The 21,219-nt window shown below is 50.0% G+C and overlaps 1 protein-coding gene across 3 annotated transcripts in view; it reads right to left on the reverse strand.

Annotated features, from left to right (window-relative positions):
• The window catches only part of SSH2 (slingshot protein phosphatase 2), a 74,642-nt gene that overhangs the window by 45,926 nt on the left and 7,497 nt on the right, over positions 1–21,219 (reverse strand). For 2 of the 3 annotated variants that reach the window (XM_021415931.1, XM_021415928.1), the window contains exon 2: positions 3,612–3,655. Coding sequence is in view for 1 of the 3 variants with exons in the window: in XM_021415928.1 (XP_021271603.1) it covers positions 3,612–3,655 (44 nt within the window). In the remaining 2 variants the exon portion in view is untranslated. Of the gene's footprint in view, positions 1–3,611; positions 3,656–7,979; positions 7,982–16,556; positions 16,567–21,219 lie in introns of those variants that run through there. The other variant, XM_021415932.1, reaches the window with a different exon arrangement.

Here is a 21,219-nt window from a genome sequence, read left to right on the forward strand (position 1 = left end):
CATCAGCAGAACAAAGGTGCTGCAGCCCTTTTTGTGCACAGGATGCACAAAATCGAATGGCGATACAGCAGCTGGTGTAAGCACAGCTCGAAGCTCTGTACATGGGCATTTTAAGGTGTGTTTTAACAGCACTGGGATGATGCAAAGAGACTGTGAATGTAGAGGCTTGTCAGAGTCAGTTCAGTGCGGCAGCAACAAGTCTGCAGACAGCAGAGGAGCAGGCCAGCTGGTTTACGGCTTCCAGATAGCCCAATAAAAATGTCTAGAAGGCAGTTATGAGGGCAATAAATGTAACAAATAGATTGTTCTGTACACCTGCTTATGCAGTAGCTCCTTCTTAGTCTCATTAGCCAAGAATTAGGTGAGAAGGACGGGCTCAGTCAGGGGCTCGTGCCAAGGACTCCGGGATCTCATCCCCAAACTACAGGACTGGTGATAGCTCTGGCAGGGTAGTGACCTCCCCAGCTTCCCCTGGAGCAGGGCTATGGTGTGCTGGAAACATTCTGGCAGACCCCAGGGCAGAGGTGAGGAGGGAGCTGCAGAGATGGGCAGAGTGGAGCTGGGTGCTGCTGCTCTCTTTATGCCCACAAACCCCAACATGGAGGCGAGCGTGGACTCGTCACATCTCCGCAGAGCAGGTTTAAGTTCAAACAAGGTTTTCACACTTCCTTCCCCTTGCTGTGAGACTCGAATCGATGCAAACACAGCCCTTCAAGAGTGCAAACAGGTCAGCACCTGGTAAATTCATTATTTAAGGTATGGTGGTCTTGATGCACCTACCTGTAAGTATAGTTCAAGTTCGAAACTCAGTTCTCTGCCTCCTTGGAGGATGCTTGAGCTCGGCTGCTCCGAGGACTACTCCCTCGTGCTGTCACACTGCCAGCCTTTGCTACACGTTCCCCTTCACCTCGATATGTGCCCCTTATCTCAGCAGCGAGCAAAGGCAAACAGCAGAAGCTTTAACACCGGGGCCTGCCCAGCCAGCCACAGCCCTGGCAGCTGTGGAGCTGGACCTCAGTGGCACATCTGCCACTTGACACAGCACTGCCAAGACCCCAGAGACAGCCCCAGGAGGATGGGAACACGGGCTGTGCTCCATCTGCAAAAGTCTCTTGACACCAAACAGGTTTACGTGCTTATGCTTAGGTCTTGAGCTAACTCCCTCACAAGTAATGCTAGGCCTATATGCTACCATCCTATTTAACAAATACTGAAAAGTTGTTTTATTAACTCAGACACGCTTTCAGCCACAGCAGTGCTCTTGCACTCAATGGCCAATTAACGGGCTGAGTTTGGGCACGCTTGATGCCAGCTACGCTACCCTGAAGCGGTGATTAAACAAACCTTACCAGGAGATGGAAGGAGTCCTTTGGAAGAAGAATTTTGTGAATTAAAAGAAAATATTCCTACCTGAAGCACTGGCAGCTCCAGGCAGGTCCCCGAGCTGCACCTCGGGCTCGCCCAGGCCGGCAGCGAGCAATGCCAGAGCCCTTCACCAAGCACACACCTTGTCTTTCAAAGCCAAACTCAGTCCATAGCCTCACCACTGTCTGGATTTTAATAGCTACTGCTCGGCGCGTTCCCTTGAAATTGGGGATTGGATAAATTCACTCCAGAGCTGTTTATTGACAGCTGTTGCTCCTCCACGGCAGCCCCTCAGGTTGACGATTTACCGTGCTTGTCTCTTACTTTTACCCCACTGTAATCAAACGTGCAACAGCGGCCTGTGTGCCCCTAGAGGGACCCCAGCTCCGTGCAGCTCTCTGCCCCCGCAGCAGCAGGCACGGCGTTCAGATCACCAGCAGCAGGTTGTCACTTCCTACCCCAGGAAGTTACTTCAAGTATATGAAAAAAAAAAACAATGCTTGTTTCAAACCTAAGCTATGGTTGTTGCTACGTGCCCACGATTACATCCCTCCCACCCCCCGCAATACGTTCTGTAGGCTAAGATGAGGTCATGAGCCGATCTTGTGACTGCTGGAAGGCTAAGAGGGAAATTAAAAATTTGAGTTGAGCCGAGCTCAGCTTGAGCCTTTGGGACTTGTGTTTTCCACCTTCCCTCAGCATCGTGAAAGACGTAAAATGAAGAAACAGAGATTCTTAAATCATCACTGAAGGGGAGAAGCCTGATGGGAGCGGAGCAGCCACCCTCCCCGAGCCAGGAGGCTGCACTGAAGTCATGGGAACGTGCAGCCACAACTGCTTCTCCTTTTGCAGACCCATCTAAGCTGGTCCCAAAAGCAAAGCCCACATCGCACTGAAATCTTTTAAATATTGAAAATGACAGCTTCCATTGTTACCTACCCACACAAACAGCATTAAGCAAAGAACAGTAACAGCCAAAGAGTGCATGAAGGGAGAACTCTTTCACCTTCACTTCCCCTTTACTCCCACCGGAGGGAATCTTACTCCTTGCATAACATTTGGCTGCAACATTTTAAGCCAAGAAAGAGCTCTTGCTGCTGGAGAAGTGACTTAGTTATATACTGATTTTGTTTATTTTAAGCATTAAGTTCAGCCAAAATAATTCTTTTGATGGCTTAGAGGATAGGAGACAAATCTCATGACTTCAAGAGGCCTACTGCTGAGATGATGACTGCGTTATGAAAACACCATTTACAACCATCACCATTAATACTTGTCACCATCTTATAAAATGAGTTTCTGGATTTGTACAGCTTTTAGATATAAGCATTTAATAAAAAAAAAATAAGAGTTCTTCCTGAAGCAACTGCAACCGGTACATCCAAGAAGGAACACCTCCATGCCAAAGAGTCCCAACTAAAAAGAAACAAGTGGCAATTCCTGTTAATCCTCAGTGCCCTCCTTTCCTTGGAGCAGATGTTTAACTACCTGCACGAGCAGCAAACACCGACACGTCCACTGTGTGTGCTGCTCAGAGCAGCTGGTGCCCTTAAGGCATAGAGTCACCCTGCACTTCTAGAAACACTCTTCACAAATCCCAAGGATGGATGCAATCATGGAGGAGCAGAATCACCACTGTAACCTCTCCTTGGTCCTCCTGCTAGCTCAGGGAATCCTGCACCGCTTTGGAGGCTTTTTAAAATCAGAGAACAAAGTGTTTATTAATAGCAGAATATTCTGATCACGGACCAAACCCTGAGGAACAACATACATCAGTGGGAGACAAGGAATCCACCGCCAGGACGTGTTCCCAAAACACAGGTGAGGTCTCTGCACACACCAAGTGCTCGAACACCACGCTCAGAACTTGCTACAGGCACGACACCGCCTCTTGGCTGCAAACAGCAACGTGGAGGATACACGCAATGACACCTTTGTGAACTGCTCCCTGTGCATATTTTAATGTGTAAACTGTTTTTTTCCCCATTTCCTGATGCAGCAACGCCTTCACTGGGGGCACCATTCAGATCACAGTTAAATGTTGTGGTTTTATTCTTTGCTTGGGGATTTTTTTTTTTTTTTTGCAGTCAGGCACCCACAAGACAGTTACACAAGATTAACAAGAGGCAGAAAGCTATGGCGGATAAAATACAAAAATGCCCGAGTAAAACAAATGAAAGCAAACCCCAGAATAAGCACTGTGCAACACTTCACGAAGAGCAGCATCCTCGAGGTGACAATCTTACCTCCTGGGCTGGGACCGGCATTCTTCTTCCCCGCTGTCTGCCTCCTGCATAGGAGAGGAGGGAAAAGAAGAGTTAATATCCTTTAATACATACAGCATCAAAGATTTGCATTTCACTGGTTTGACAGCGTAAGGCAAAGGAAATTCTCGCTGCTCCTGCGTGGAGCTGTCACTACCCAGGAGCTCCCTTTCTGCTCAGCTGTCACTTCACGTTCCCTCAAAACCCTCTTAAAACTTAGCACGGAGGAACTGGTGCAACTGCAGGACTTGGCACGTTTCCTTGCTTCCTGCCAATGCTCCCACCACACACAGCAGCCGAGAGCCAGCCACATGGTTTGATTCTGGACCAAAATACTATTTCTTTTTTTTTTTTTCTTTTTTTAATTACCTTGATGTATACCATATTCATCGGTATTCCAGCGTCACCAATTGAATTTAAGAGTCCACAAAAGCAGTGTGTACTAAACCCACCCGATGGGACCTGGCGAGCACAGAGTAAGAAGTTCCACGTGACACACCAGGCTGTGTTAGGTGCAAAATTAATAAGCACAATCTCTAGTGTGCTGTGGAACTTCACCAGGCAGACCTATTACAGCCCAAAGCAATACCTCAGGAGAGAGATCTCAGCAATTAATTGCATGTCACAGCACATCTAAAGACCTATTGCCAGGCACCAGCTAGAGATCGCGTACAGCATCTGTTTTTAATCAGTGAAAACTTAGGATGCTTATGCAGGTCTGCAGAAGCCGAGCTATTTCAAAGTGTGCTTGGCATCCTGCAAAACCAGAGCCCAGCACGGGGTGACAAAGGGAGCAAATGGCACTTCTGTGCCCGGCCAGGCACGGCAGGCGGCTGCAGGACTGCAGGGCTGCTCCCAGAGCACAAGCACCAACACGGCACCACGAGGAGGACTTCAGATCCTGAGGCACAGCACTTCTGCTGTGCTCCTGAAACTGGAAAGCGGGGAAAAGGGGAGCGCAGGGCTGCTCTTCTGCTCACACATGCAGCAGGCTGAGGCCGAGCAGGGAGCGGCGTGCTTTGTGCAGGGGAACAGCTCGGTGTGCCACCAGCCACCCAGCGGGGCCACACTGCACACGTGCATCCTCTTCCCTTCAGCTTTGTCAGAAGAGCAGAGCTGAAGGTGCACTTGCATGAGAGCACAGCGAGCTATGGTCACAGACACCTCCACAAAACACGGAACACGTTTAAGCACTGGGCTCCGAACAGGGCAGGAGTGCAGTAAGTTAAGTTTCTGTTTCTTTTATTTCAGTGATCTGAATACGCGGCTATGAGAGCAGCTACAAAACACATGCTTCCTGCTGCTCTTCTATTTCTAAGAACAGAACGAGAAATACCATGAAGGAGTTCACCTGGAGCCACTTCCAGCCACACCGTCAAGCTAAAACTTGCAGACCATCCACAACAAGCAAGAGCTGGCACAACCGCCTTCTACTCATCACACCTAAAAAGCAGCTCAAATTTCAGCAACCTGACAAGGAAGCCGGCATGCCCACCTCCTTCCAACATGAGAACCACAATGAATTCCACGGCCAACACGAAGCAAGCCGCAGCAGCATTCAGAAAGGGGCAAAGCACGGGGGAAGAGCAGCCCCTAAGGAGCAGAGCTGCCACTGCAGAGCCGCGCTCAGTTTGAGATATCAGTGCTGAGTTTGAATCCCTTTAAACAATTCCCTGTCTACCTCAGGTTCTCTGAAAGCACCACCAGCTGTTGTGTGTGTGGTTGCTGTTGCTGGAAATCCTCAGGTCCTGCCAGAGCATAAACCCCCATCAATTCCCTGCGGGTTGATGAAGAAGTTGGTGGGGAGTACAGGGGCACACAGAGAGGTGGACAAGGGGAAGAGGGTACATGTAGGATAGATAAAGACATCAATAAATAAATAAATCAATCAAAATGGCTCAAGAGCATCTAACGGGCTAGAGAACAAGTTCCTCAAAACCAGGGTAAGGAAAGCCAGCTGAAAGAGCACTCGAAATCTCTACGGTGCTGCTCAGGAACCCAAGCTATGCAAACATTTTTGGCATTATAACGAATGCCCATTTCCACGTGCCAAAAAAAAAATCCAGCTCACGTCAACTGGCGAGCGCAGTACGCCACAACCAACAGTCCCACAGTGACAGAAGACTCAAACACACAAATCATTAGCATGGCCCCATGCAAACTCAGCCACGCAGAGCTCAGTGCAGAGGAGGCCAGACGGGGCCAACCACCACCACCTGCCTCGGCCCGAGCTCCCAGAAGCTCTCTTTAATATTAGACAAATGCAGCAGATCTGTGTCAGAAGTGTATCTATGTAGAACACAGCTGACTGCCCAAAGAAAAGCATCCATGGAGGCTGCCACCCACGGCTCGGCTGCAATGACGGGTCACCCCACTAGAGGGAAGGGCAGGACAGGGCAGAGGCGGCAGACACACGGACGCGGGGAGGGCCGTGCCGGGGGCTCGCACGCTGACACAGCAGCGGGCACCCCCAGCTTTTGCTGCCGCTGGATTCCCAACGAGAAGGCAGCACCGCTGGCAAGCTCAGCAGCCAGCAAGCGGCTCGAACCCGTGGACTCCTTCTTGGGGAAACCGCTGCGAGGAACCTCGGGCAGCGGGGACAGCACCCAGAGGTGCAACCCAGGACACTGACCCGTGCTGTTCCCACTGCGGCCTTCTGCCCCACCACCAGAACCAGAGCCAGAACCAGAGCCAGAACCAGAGCCAGGCCTCCATGCAGTCTCTGCAAGGAACCGACCCAGAGCCCCAGGCCTCCCAGAACACAGAGCCGGGCGCAGAAGCGCGGCCTCGGGGGAAGCGTGTCGCAGAGCGCAGAACTAGGCCACGTATTAAATGCAGTTTAAAGTGGAAGATGAAAAAAATTCCATCCCTGCTCCTTTCGGGCCATGTAGGACAGAATATGCAAAACATTCGTCCTGTTTGTGCTTTGATCCGCCGCCAACTATCTGTCATCAAAAGGGCAAGGGAGAGGAGCGACATTTTTGAGCGTTATTCTGCTCCGTACAATGGGAGTCGCTCCGTGTCACGCAAGCGGCTCCGCTCCTACAAATCCCCTTCTTGCAGACTGATGCAGAGATAAACAGATCCAGTCTGCGCTCTCATGCACAGGACTGGAGGTGTCTGCCTGTGCTTAACAGCGGGAACATCAGAACAGCTTCTTTTGTTGTAAGAGACAGGATTATTAGGGTAACATTCATGGCATTTCTAACCAGGAACACTTCACACAGACTACACCCTGCAAATACATCTTGCAAGCCTTAAAGTGATTCCAAAGTAATAACTGCTTGCTACATGGGATTTTATGCCAACATACCTGACTGTGCAGACAGTGCCTGGGAAACGCTTCTGTCGGGAGCAAGCTGCAGCCATTGATACAGAGAGCACTGCCAACCCGGACCAGGACTCCAGGTTCTTCCACCCGAAGGGCCTCAACACTCAGCTGATAGCTGCGAAGCGCACACTTCAGACATTGAGGAACTTCTCTCCACTTCTCTATTTTCTATATTTTGCCTGGGTAATGACTTTTGCGTGGGCAACTTCATTATTTTCCAGTGTTGGAGGTACCTTCATAGAAACCCCCTGCGCAGCAGTGAACACCAGCAGTGCGAGACCACAATTCCTCCCAGGCAGGCAGAACCAGGAGGTGGATGTGAAGTCATTCTCATTTCACAAAGCTGTTAAATTTCCAAGTCAATACTATTTTTTTTTTAATGATTCTTACTTAACCAGCAGAGAGGTCTTGTGCAAGAGCAGAAACACAAAAGCTGTTACAAAACGCCGTGACAGACAATTTGAGGCCTTTTCACCTCTTAGCAAAGAGCAACTGGCAGCTTCTTATTGATACAACAGAAACCTAGTTTATGCGAGTCCCCTAAAACCCGCAGCAAGACTCAGATGTGATCGGGCCATCACAGAGGCCTTGTACTTGTCAAGCCAGCATCACGTGAACAACTGCGGACCCAGACTCAAAAGAGGTAATAAAGAAAAGGTCTGTAATTAAACAGGAAAGCTTCTCGTTCCCTGCCTGCCTGTCCCTCAGCTAGGTCCAGTCCAGTTGTTCAAACACACACCGAGCGCTGCTGAGCTGAGCCCAATCTTTGCTGGGAAGCAGGCAGCTGCTTTGGGAAAACAGAGGCTGGGCAGCTGTTCAAGCATGCAAATATTCCTCTCTGTAGCATCCACCGATCTCCCTGTGCATCTCTGCGCTACAGCTGCACTGTGAGCTGCTCCATGCAGGAGTTCTCCTCGGGCGTCAGCAAGTATGAAGCAAGCTTTTCTTCTAGCACAATACAAATCACCAGAGATAAGAGCATCCATTGCACGTGTGGATTCCTCAGGGCTCAGCTCAACCGCTGACACTGAGACAGCGACGTTACAGCTACCCCATGGTACCCAGGGCCTGCGCAGGACTGCCACGCGATGCCCAGAGCAGCACCTGAACAGAGGACCCTGAGGTGAAAGGGCCCAGGGTCCACAGACGTCATGCAGAACCCAAGTTCAGCACGTTCCAAGACGAAACATTCAATAGATCTCTACTCAGCAGCACGCCCTGTGTGGGGCAGGTCCTGCCAATGATCTCAAATCATTTGCTGGAAGAAAACAAGACAAACACCTGCGTCAGGTTGCCAACTATCTATTACGTATTTCTGCAGCAGAGACGTTCATACAGTAGCTTGAGTTGTATCAATCTCTTAAATAAACTGTGTTCGCATAAAGCCCACACATGCTGCATGTGCAGTAAGTCTGAAGTGCCAGCAACAACACTCCGGCTGCTAAAGGGAAACAAGGGCTGACTTGAAAAGCTGGGCCGAGAAAAGGTTCCCTTCTTGTGGTAGGAAGCCTGAGAACGCACCCGAATTCACCAGCGGGACTTCCAGGGCAGGACGGGGATGCTGAACTACCACAGCTTCCAGGCTGGCTTCGTCTGGGAGCACTCAACTGGCGCTGTACGTGGGGATCTGCCCACAACAACGGTACGTGGGCAGGCAGAGTCCACAGCTGCACCTGCAGAACAAAGACATCCAGAAGGCTGCAGCGATCTGTGCGAACTGACAGGAGGGCAGGACAGCAGCTCCTTGGCGGCAGCGTGCCGGGGCTCCCCTCCGGAGGACGGGTCTCAGGGCTGAACGGAAACCAGTTCACTTCAGAACCCCACAGCCTCTGGGGAAGGCTAACCTTAACCATTATTGAAAACGATGAAACTAATTAATGGAGTCCCCTGTGCTGCAGAGAAGTAGCTCACAGCCACTTTTTGAAACATTCGCATTTGCCATCAAACACTTTAAAAATAGCAGCTGCTGCCAGGAAGCCTTCAAGTTTGACATAAAAGTGCTTCAGACAGCTGAGCTGAGCAAGTAGGCCAGGGACGGGGAGGGGAGAGCTGCACGCTGCTGTGCGTGGTGCTCCTACCTCTGCACAGCCATGGGGATGGGGCAAAGCAGCAGCTTTCCCAGCAGTTTCTCCCTCTCCCATCGCTATTTGCATGACACATTTTGAATGAACACCCTTTTCCTCCTCGCATTTCTTCCATGTTTCAGGCCCCACATACGCAGCCGCTCTCCGCAGCCAAGCTTTCATTCAGAGGTTGGCATTCCTTCCAGATTGTTTTCTGTATCACTTTGCTGCATCAGTAATTGGTATATTTAGGTCAAAGACATTGTGCTCTAGCTCTGGAGAAAGAAAAAACAAGTTCCTTATCAGAGCTTTCATCTTTTCTGCTGGAGCTCGGGGATTTACGCAAACTTGGCTGAGATTGGGCCTCACTAAAAACTGCAGAAATAGCACTCCAACATTTGGACACAAGAAGCTTCCAACTGGTACAAGAGCGAGGATGAGAAACAGCGCGACACAGCCTGCCACGCTACAGCACCAGCGCCGATTAAAAAGGAGATTACTGTCCATTGCATTTCTGCAGTGGAACACGCTTGCCTGATGGGGAGTACAACAGCTTTTGCTTTAATCCCAGAGATGCTCCCAAGGGAAAGAAAAGTCCCACAAGCACTACATGTTGACATAAAAAATCCCTGCGCCACTCGAAGCAGTGTTATAGATGATTTATCTCTAGAACTGCGTCGTGGCATATTGGTTGTCACCATCTAGACAGATATAGACACTAAGAAAAAGGCCTGGCATCTCCCTGACAGACTGCTCTAACTTTTAGGCAGCTTTTCAGCACTGTGCCAGCACAGGCACACATCTGACATAATTAGGATTCTCTGTGAAACGTAGCACTTCCCAGCACCTTGCAGACATCCGCTTAGTCTCCTTTTAGGCAAAGATAATGGAACTGTCCATTGGACACCTTGAAATCTACAGGCATTCATCTCCAACAGCGGTAACGAACGCTTACAGTGATGGGACGAGCGTGAGAAAACTCACTGACTGTATCAACAGCTGCAGTTTTCATACCAGGAATTGCTGCTGAAGTCAGAGGTATGGTTTGGGTGAGACCAAGTCAAAAATGCACACGTAGGCCGGTGAATCTCAGGGCAGGGCTTCTGCAGCAGGACCAGCTGAGCACGAGGACAGCCCAGCTGCACAGGTTACCACGAGGAGAAGCCCATCACCAGGCACACGTGAGAGGTGACCATTACAGAGGCAATGCTGTCCCCGTGGCACTCCACCAGCTTCTGGTTTAAGACAAAGTTCAGTTTCTCACCGGAACAGGCAAACATTAAGCGTGCTTTGAGAAAGAGGGAAATATTTGGTTTTTGCTCCTCATGCTGAAGGGCTATTTTAGGAGGAGGAGGAGGGTGGAAGGAAGGGAGGTACACTGCGAAGGGAAGGGTCTTTGTCTTGCAATCAATCAGCCATCTTCCTGTTAGCAACAAGTTCACAAATAAAAGTAAGTTCAGAGTTTTTGTTTACACCTAGGTGCACGCTCACAGAGGCTTCAGCTCTATCCCTGCAGCAGTTATGTACATTATGAACCAGGGAGGTTCTCGTGTAGGCACAGTTCAGCTCCACAGCTTTGACTTTTCCCATGGTCACTGTAGGGTCACTGAAGCAAAGCTGATTCACTCGCACTACATTTGCAATACTGTATTCTTCCCAGAACAGGACAGGAGTAGAGCTAACTCCAAACCTCCTCTCGATGCAGTGAGCACACGACACGTGGGATGAACTGGGAGCAGCGTGGTATCTTCATGACCTGCCCTGGCCATGCTGCACAGGGCCCTCCACCTGTGTCGTCAACAATTAGAAGACTATTTTCTGGATGAAGAAGTTTCTCCAAGCAGGAAGGCATTTTGCACTCAAGAAGGTGAAATAAAGGCTGTGAAAAAGGAGCAGAGCAATCCTCCGTGTTTTCCAATTCCACGATGCCCAACCTTTACAAATCACTATGGAGGGAGGTGGTGACACGAGCTGCTTTACGCGCTCCCATGCGGTGCTTCCCCTCCCAGCACTACGTGCCCACCCCATTGGGACACAGAGCTACAGCCCTTTCGGGGGGACCAAACCCAGGGCAGCAAATACAATGGCACCTCATGCAATGGGTGGAAGGACAACGAGAAAGGAAAACGAAGCTGAGGAGTAACAGGCGGCTTTCTGGAGCGATCAAACACAAGAACTGAGCTGCATAATGACCGCCCCTTGACTTTTGTTATTTCTCCCAGCCAGCTCCTCCAAAAATCTGTTTGTTATTGTTTATTTGGGTATCTGTCCAAATTGCTGTGGGAGTAGAGAGGAGAAAAAAAAAGGCAATGCTGTCCAGCTCTTAATTCCAGTACCACAGCCATCCAGCGCTCTTCATCTTTTAACGAACCAGCGTCCTGTTTATTGCAACACTCTCCAGAGGCTGAAAGTCAAATATGAGAAAAACAGATCTTAATGAGACTCCAGCAAAGCGACCCAGTAGTATTTCTCCTCGGCCAGGACACGCTTGCCTTGGCTGGTTTACCCAGGCGGGTAGGGCAGCCCGGCTCCACGTCTCCACTCAGAGAACAAGTGCTGGGTAAGCGGCACACAGCCAGCTGCATTGCTCCTCAAATGTAAACCTCTGCAAAACGTTACAGTGCCATAAAGGCCAGGCTGTGCCAGAAGCTGGGAGCAGCCGTGCTTCCTCCCATCCAGACGTCACAGCCCCCTGTGCTGCCCAGAACAGCTTCAAACAGAAGTGTTGTGCTGAAGGCGGTGGAAGGGCATCAGCCTTGGCACGAGGCTGGGTTTGCCTGACCCCTGCAGTTCAACAGATCCATTAGATTTGTGGCCCTGCAGCACTTGGCTGCATAATCCCAGCTCCTTTGTGCCATCTGTTGTCCTCTCAGCAGAGCAGCCATGCGCGCAGCTCTCCCCAGTAACAGGGCGTGCTGATCCCTTCCATCTTTCACCAGCCCTGCGGACTACTGGGATCTTCCCTGCAGGGGATGCACAACAGCATCAGTGGAAAGGTACAGGGGATGAGAGAAACACTACGGGACAACGGTCAGGGGTGCGAGAGGAGTGCAGCAGGTTGGAAGAGCTGAAGCCTATTGAAAGCAGATGTTCTTAGAGCTGCAAGCACCTACACATCTTCCGGGAGCCAGCTTAAAGTCTCACCTAAGCACTCAGTGCTCCCATTTTCCCTTTAAAAGGTGTCAGCTATGAACAGCTTCCAATCAATACACCAGTCCTTGGAACAGTGCCCTACACACACCCTGCGCTCCTAAGACCACCGCCTTTAACACCTCCATGGCACACTGCAGGCCAGGGCGGGCTGCACTTCCAGCCCAGAGACTGCCTGCTCCCCCAGCACAGGTTGGAAGTCAGTGACTGCCGGCTGCCTTGGGCTCCTTTAATCCTTAAATCCCCACGCTCTCTTCTTGAGGTTAATCCAGTTAAAGCTGTCCCCTCCCTTTGGCCGGTGCCCTGAGCGAACGGCCACCTGAGGAGCAGGGTGCGCTCGGGGCGCTTCCCAGAGGCCGTCCTGCTGCGGGACACGTCCGACTGCCCGTGCCAGAAAAGGAAATTAAGAGCAGGTAGGTGGGGGCAAACGGCGCTCCTTAGGGATTGGTGAAGTCAGCAGGAATCAATCCAAATCCCCGAGCCGCTTTCTGCCTTAAGATAACTGGAAACAGGTTTATGTTATGCTAGGGTAATGCAGTCTTAAACCAGCATAAGCTCCTGTGAAAATCCCGCTCTGGGAGGAGAGCAGAATTTGCCTTTGGGGTTGTCTCTAAATAAGACAGCCGTAGGGCATTCCTGGACTTGGAGAGGCAGAAGGAAACAGCCCCTTCAGAACCACGCTGCTCATGGGCTGCCCAGCTCGCCACGCTCTTCGGGCCACAACTGCAACCAGGGCTTGGAACATCCGCTCTTTGTGCTCCAGTTCATTCACAAGCAAGAGAAGCACAAGTCTGGTTTTGAGGACTGTTTATCAGCATCGTCCTTCAGCCTGGGGCAGCAGGATGAGCAGCCCTGGGCGGGCAGCGAGCAGAGTGCTCGTGGAGATAGCAGGTATGGGCTGGGGGGGCAAGGCAGGGCTGGGCTGCACAGCTCTGAGCCCAGCGCTTTCCTAACCGCAGATATGGAAAGCCTCTGCTCTCTGGTGCCTACTTAAATGCTCGTTCTGAATGGCTGATTAGTCAGAAGTGGAATGCTTCTGCATTCATTGGAGGAGCTATTTTAGGATTACATTATGCACTCCGCTTCCATTAATAGGTATATTTATAAAAAAAACAAAACAAAAGGCGTTACACCCAGCGATGCATTCGCCTCGGCCTGCAGGGCCGCGCGTACCAACACCCAGAGCACACAGACCAACAAACCACATTTTGCTTCACAGCTCCAGAGACCGCCTGGTCGCAGTGCTCTCCAAGCCCTGGTGGAACGAGTGGAATCCCCACAGGCCCAGCCACGGCCCCCAGCCCCCGGCCTAACCCTGCTGAAGGCTGAGGGCAGGTCTGGCCAAGCAGAGCCATCCAATGCACAACTACCAGTCACAAACAGTTCAGCCAAAATAAAGCCGCAACACAACAAACCCCCACCACCCCCACCCCGAAACAACCACACACTTTGCTTCTTAAAATAAATAAATAAAGCTTAAAAACCCGTGGGTGTTGACGCCGTGTGGGTCAACATATGTGCAGAGCAACCGTAACTTCTCATCTCGTGCTCACGACCACATCTGTACCACACATGCAAGTTCGGATCAAATAACACAGCCTTCCCACATGTGTGTGCACAGACAGCCCTGCCCCGTCTCCCCCTGACACGTGTGGGGCTGTGGCTGTGCCTGCAGAAGTTGCACGCTGTGACCCGTCCACCAGCAATGACGTCCAGCTTTGCTCCGTCCTCCCCAAACGTCAGCTGCAGCAGCAGCGTTCCATCGCCCTGGTTTCCTAGGAGGGAGTTGTGGAGGAGCTAGAGAGGAAGCGTGAACGCCAGCACTTGGCGAAGCCGCACAGCCAAGCTGCGTGCCGGCGGCACAAGGGATGTTATTTTAATTTTAAAAGAATCAATAATCTTGAGGGAGGGCAGGTTCAGAAGGAAGAGTAGGTTTTCCGTCAGTCCTGCTTTTACTAGCAGATTTGTACGGACCGTTCCGAAGGCCAAAGCAGTCAAATCCAAAAGGTACACGTATAATAAATCTCATTAAAACCAGAACAGGTCAGCCCTCTGATGAACTTAAGCTGTAGATCCTCCTAATGCGCTTGAGCAGAGCTTGGCTGACCAGCCAAATGAGAAGGGTTCCCTCAGCTGACACATCCACATCTCCCGAGCCAAGTGGAAATGCTGCTGGGGCTACGCAACGGAACCTGACGCTTTGAACCTTTGATTTTTTTTAATGCAAGCGTGAAGAGCAAGCAAAAATCCTGAAGTACGAAGCAACACGTACAGGAGGCAGAGCTGAAAACAAGGCCGAACCTGGAGGAAAAAAGGTGCTACAGAAAGACACTGGATCAAATCAACCTCATGATGGTGGTCAGCTCAAATCTAAAGAAGAGCACTAGCCCACACAGACCTAAAAATACAAGGGAACCAAGGAGTACCTGAGCTCCAGAGCACCGCCCGTCTGCTGAAGGATGGAAACCCCTGGAGATGCTCAGCAGCCTCACTGCCAGGGCACCCCACAGAGCAACCCCAGCCAGCAGCCACACGGCCTGCAAGGCCTCACCTCACAGCACTGTGAGCGGGCACACATCCACTGCCACGGCTGCACCTAAGGGTGCGGGCTGCACAGAGCAGCAGCACACATATCAGCACCAGGCTTCACTCAGCAGCAGGGCTGGACGCTGGGCATAACTTCATTAGCAGCTTTTTTTGCTGCTCGGAAACGTCAGTCATTGTGGAGGAACAATGAACCCTCAGCACGGTTATGTTCATTTTGACTTTGAGCGTTTTACCGCAGTAATCAGAATATTCCTTCACATTGGCCACAGCTGACGGGTACAAAAACGTGAGACAAAATAGGTCACCATCAGCTTTCCCAGTTAAAGCATAACCCCAACATCTAAAGGAGCTCTCTCTCTCCAAACATGTCAAGACATTCTTTTACCAAAGCCTGCTTCCTCTCTCCTGATGTATTTATTTAAGAGGACAGTGAAGGGGAAAAAAGCAACCCAGCTTCTAACGCATAAAACGCTTCAGTGAAAGCACAGAAGAGCTGGAGAACCCCGGGTCACATTTAAGCAGCGAACAAGGTCACAGCTTAAGCAGTCTGAGAATTCCCAGTAGCTGAGCAGAGCTGGAGCCCCTTCCCCCGGCCTCGCTCCCCAGCTCCAGACACAAGAGGAACACGGCACAGCCCTGGTACAGGCAAACACACGGCTGCACTCACAGGAGCACATTCTTCGAGGCTCATGAACCATCACATGACAGGCATCACAAGAAGCCAATTTACTAAATAATTTCAACTTGTAGAAATTACAAATCAAAGCTATTATGGAAATCCCTTGGAAGCGGGGAGCTGCACATGCACAACAAGGTCAGCTCCGGTGTTATCTGAGACTTTTGCTTTTTCATGCTAAACACATCAGCTCGGAAGGCCCTAATACAGACTTCCAGTTACACAGCTTACAGCCAGCAGCAATGTCAGCCAGCAGTCACTGGAGATCTCCACCATCAGCCTCTCAAGAACAGACAAACACTTGTATTGTCTTATTGAGGCTCAAGCTATATTTTTTCCGATTCCTGGAAAGCCAGCTTGTTCATCTGCTATGTAGCATAGAGCGACCTCCTTCTGAATAAATAAATAAATAAGCAAACCCAAGAGGACATGCAATGCACGGTCCTTGTCCTCATCCATCAAGATGCACTGACAACTACTCAGAAGAAAACACACTGCTCCCAACACCAACCACATAAAGGAAAATCAAAGCAGAACTGCTCCTCAAGAGGAAGGCACTGTGTAAACTGATTTCCACACCTGCACTATCTGGATTGATTTCTGTACCAGGACAAAGGAATTTGTTTTCTATTTCATAAGAACCACTTCCATTCGAGATCTCAAATCTGTATTAGCATTTTATCTCGACGTTTTTATCAGAGATCGGCCCAGTCCGGGGGCAGCGCTCCACATTCAGGGATGCTGAAGGCTTTTCATTGTATAAGAAGGTTACAGCGAGCCACGGGGCCACTATCAAACAGATCGCTGCAGACTCATCCTTGGGATTAAGTCATCTCTATTTACGAGCCCTTATGCGATGATCTGTCTATTACAGAGCGTAAGTACTGCATGAAAGCCTCTTCAAGGCCTCCACCACCATCTGTGAATTACATTATTAACCACGGTATGAACTTCCGAGGAGCATCTGCTTCCCTCCCCACCCCCTCCTGCAGGCACTGGCAGGGCTCTTGGGGCTGCAGGCGGGCGCTGGCTCGGCTCCTCGCCTGCCCTCGTGCAGCACAGGGTGCAGGAGCTCAGCTCTGCGCATCCACGCCCCCCGTGCATTCTGAACAACTCCAGCTGTTGTTAGATGAAGACGGACTAGAAACCAGCCGCGGGACAGGCGCAGGGCAGGCATTCTGCTGGGAAAGGCTGAAGTTTGTTTCGTCACTTTGCAGAGATGGCATCTGAAGGATGCTGCTGACGTAGTGCTGCAGAACACGGGCTCAGGGACTGACGGGGCTGGCGGCCGCACGCGCAGACCTCACTTCTGAGCAGCACACCTCTGGGAGGTGACGGAAACCGGCAGCAGCCGCTCAGCCGCTGCGAATGGTTGCTGCTGTAGCTGACATGCTGGGTGTGAATAAGTGTTCTATCATCCCAAACCTCCTCCAAACCCCAAATGTCATCCCAAACCTCCTTAATGTTTCAGGAACTTATTCTGGAAACGTGGCAGCTTCCTGCAATCAGGCAGCAGGAAGGGCCCGTGTCACCCTGGGTGTCAGTGCAGGGCCAGCATCACGCAGCCCCCCCGGCTGCTCTGCAGCATCACTTACCCTCACAGGAGCAGCGTTCTTTCTATCTCACTTGCTACTGCTTGCTCTTCAAACTGAGCTTCTTTCCTTGCCCTGCACTTAAAATTTTTAAGAGCTTTTCTTCACTTTAACTTTCTGTACAGAACATCAGTGTTTTTTCCAACTCAATTCTTGAGCTGGTTACAGATAACAGTGCAGGCAACCTTGTTAGAGCCCTGTGAGATACAGCGTCTTCCTCTGTCTTAGCAGCAGTATTTCTTGAAAGAGAAGAGCAATGTTACGGCCAGCTCAAGACAGACTTCCATTCAGCAGGGAACAGCCTCCAGAGCAAGCAGTCCTGCAACATGCAATAACAAGCAGAAAATACTGAGGAGTTGGGGGGAGAAAAGATGACTGTGTTTTGGGACAAATTCACAGGAACCTTTCTGCTGACATTCTAGTTATCTAATTCCCAGGCTGAGAAAAATAAATGTAAGTCAGGTATGCATTGATACGCTCAGGCACTAGGAATTAAAACATACTCCTATTGTGACTACAGGTAAATACTCTATGCATTAAAGCCTCCCAAACAATGGATATGTTTATCCAGGGTCACCGTCATTCCCACGTGCTGCCTGAATGCATGTTCTGTGCAGGTCATGAGAGGAAGCCTGCAATTACTGCTGACCTCGAGGTGAGGAAGCTCAGCACATGCAACTTGCCTCCAGGACAGTCATGCCAGAGTTTAATTTTCTTTTGGCGATGACTGGCCACTGTAGGCTGGATGGCAGGGCAGATCTAAGCTGAACCACCACCCAGGCTCCTGCAAAGGGACATAGTTGTGTTTTAATGCAGCCATTTAAACAAGACAAGAGAGTCATATAAAAAACTAAGCAAGTTTTATAAGTGGTTTTAGAAGGCCCGCTTAATAATCAAGTCCCGAATTCTTATTCCCCTATAACTTTCTGGGAGGGGTATAGGGAGAAGAAAAGTCAAGGAACTTGGCAAGTCTTACAGCACATTAGTGCCCATAGGGATGGGCTCTGCTCGCCCAGCTCCCACCATACAGCAGCAGCAGGGCATCCTACCGACAACACCTCCAGGTTACAGCACTAACACTTAAATGACAGCAGCTAGCACTGGAATGAATTCTCATCATTCAAACAGTAAATGCAGGTGATCGTGTAATCAAATTAGCTAATTCTTTGCTAAATCAGTGCATTGAATATCACCCAATGAGCTCATTTTTGGAGGCCGTTCAACGCCTCACTTCTAGGACTGATGTCAGCGTCACATGCTTGGAGAGGATCAGTCTGCAGCTGGATATTTTAAAGCCTCCTATTAGGAGTACAGAAAAGTCAGTGGATTTCAGCAGCATCAACTAATGAATTTGTGTTTTATCATAACAGTTTAGTCACCAGACCCAGATGTCAGTGTCCCTGTGAGAGTATTTCAGAGGTTTCCCTTCCCTCTAGGCCACTAGCTGGAAGATGAAGAGTGCAGCAACGTACTTGTTCCAACAGAGAAAGTTGTGTTTCAATAGAAAGGAAATCAACAGAAAGACAAGGAAACAGGAAACTCTCGCTGATTCTGAGTGGCTCATGATAAAGCAATTAATCATTGGCAGACTAAACTCAGAACTGGTACAACAAATAAATCACAGCAGGGCAAGAGGTGCTGAGCATCGGGAGCACAAACACTTCACTCGGTGACATTCAGCCCTACACTCAAACCCCACTCAACTCACAGATCAGTGGTGAAGTCATATTTTAATTGGCCGTAACACGTTTGACATCAGTGGCAAGTGCTCATGCAGTACTGGTGAAGTCTCCCACACTGATATTCGCTGCTTGCACTCTTCCAACAGCTAGAAACAGATCTGCATGACACAAATAAGCAGTGTCTTCATTGTGCGACTGCATGCGACTTCTTCAGGGAAAAACAATGCTCAAATACAAGAGTGTCGTGTGCACCAGGCTACAGAGTGGGTGGTGGTAGTGTTGTCAGAAAGCACCGCTTACCTCCACGCCCATTGACTTCAGTGGAAGGCTATATACGAACTGCCTCTGAAGATGAAGCGTTCCCTAACCCGTGGCGCTGTCCACACGCTATACTCAAGAAAGAGACAAAACAGAAGAAACCACAGAAGTGAAGAAGCATGAAATCACAGCCTCCTCTTTCCCTTTTCGAAGGCTCCTGCAGTCCCCACGCCAGCTATCAGGCCGCACACCCCTCTGAGCCCTTCACATTGCCTGAACCTTTTCCATCCTCAGAGCACAGGACGAGCGTGACGCTAATAACTTATGGCATGCTCACCCTGCTCCCAGAACACCTTGCATGGAGATGCCTTAGAGCTTCATGCTCTGCTTGACTTAAACCGTTCAGTGAGACGAGCTAGGCTACCCAGGGCTGCGTGGACACAGCCAGCCCTCGTGAGCAGCACACTGCAGGGAGCATGGTGACTAAAGGAAACAGCCAGGTCCTTGAGCACACACATCCTCATTTTGCTGCTTGTGGTTCACTATGATCTCCTCTCTCATTCTACAACGAGGCTTATAAATTTGGTACCTTGAAGGTTGAAGTGAGCAGAACGCAGCCTTAACTCCAAACTATCCCATTTTCAGGCACAGCTCCTCCGCACAGAGCCCCATTTTTGAAGCCAGTTGGCAGTTCGATGCAGCCTGGACCAGCCTGTACTTTAATTTTAGACTTAACGTAGCATGTACTCTCAGAAAGGTTTACAATGCAGCCTTTTGTAGTTAACTTGCTCCAAGCTGGGCCACTGCCAGGTTGTTATCAATGACATTTTAAAGCAGATGAATGAAGTTCTTATGTATGGTGACAAGCAGAATTGTGATATGGCACATGCACACACTGAAAGAAGAGAGCTTGCTATTAGTTTGTCAGGTTAATAAATAAATAGCGATTTCATGAATAAAACCCCTTTATCAGGAAACAAAAGAACAAAATTAATATTTATAAAGCCTTAGAGCACCCTTTAAAATACGATTATTCTCTTTCAGTCACAGCCACCATCGTGCGTTCAGGGTTCTTGAGATTCCCCTCCCGATGCTGCGATGGGGGCAGTGCCAAAGGCTGAGGCAGTGAGGAGGGCTGAGCAGCAGGGCTCCCGCAGCCTGCTCCAACACTGAGCCTCGGCCAGAGCAGAGGACTGCACGCTGGCAAAGCTGGCTGCCATCAGACCCCTCCCCGTCCCCTCTGCTCACACCCTGCTGATGAACCTTGAGAGCTTCGGGGCTTTTCAGCATTTCCCACAGCGCATGCAAATCAGGATTCACATCAAAGCGGAGTTCAAGAAGAGTCAAATATGTCCAGGATGTACTATTTCACAGAGACGACACGAAGTTCTGACAACAGACTGCTTCTTCCCTCAGGCTGTCTTCACACTAACCCTCCTTGGCTCGAGACATTCTCTCCTAAAACCGAACTCCTAAGTTTAAACTTAGTGAAATCTCAGCTTGCTTTACTATTTTTAAATGAGGAGCATCTCGAGTTTAAAAATCAAGACATGAGCACTTACACAAGCTTAAAAATTTATTTTATGTCAAACCATCCTCAGCCCAAATTCCAAACAGACACCAAGCTTTCCCCTCTCCTCAAGAGAACACCAAACTGTACTTCCTCCCTCGTAGGAGAGCCAGACAGAAACTGTCCCGAAATAACCGCCTCAGCATCTACACACACGAACACCTCTCAGTTAAACAGAGCTTCCTGCAGGCTGGAGCAGTTGCTGGTGTACGTGTAAGAGAAAAATTCCACTTCAGAGCCCAGAAGTGTGGGCTGCAGAGGACTGGCACAGCCGAGAGCTCAGCAGCACGAAGCACGCGTTGAGAGCGGGGATCTGCCGAGCATGTGGCAAACACTCGCACTGCTCTGTGCAAATGATTCCAGTCGTACTCTGCGTGTTAGCTGATAATGCCTCCCTTGCCTGACAGTTTCTGTAACGAAGCTCAACTTTAGGGAAGGCATCTGAAAATACACTGTGCTCGCTGTATGCCCCCAAACCTTCCATTTAAGATGCAGGTGCACGGGAGAGGCCAATTGATCTGCACCACCTCACCGAGCAGCCTCCCCCCAGCTGAGCTGCAGCATCAGACTTGACCCATACCACAGGGGAACGGGCTTGTCTGGAGATTCATTTAAAAGCTGAAGTTCAGGCCTCAGTGTCTTTTAATTGTTGTGAGACCAACCAAATCATCAGCAAGATGGGAGAAATGTCAAAAAACAATGAAGAACAGGTTGATCTGTT

The sequence above is a fragment of the Numida meleagris genome, chromosome 18 (assembly GCF_002078875.1).
Source record: "Numida meleagris isolate 19003 breed g44 Domestic line chromosome 18, NumMel1.0, whole genome shotgun sequence".
Lineage (NCBI taxonomy): Eukaryota > Metazoa > Chordata > Aves > Galliformes > Numididae > Numida > Numida meleagris.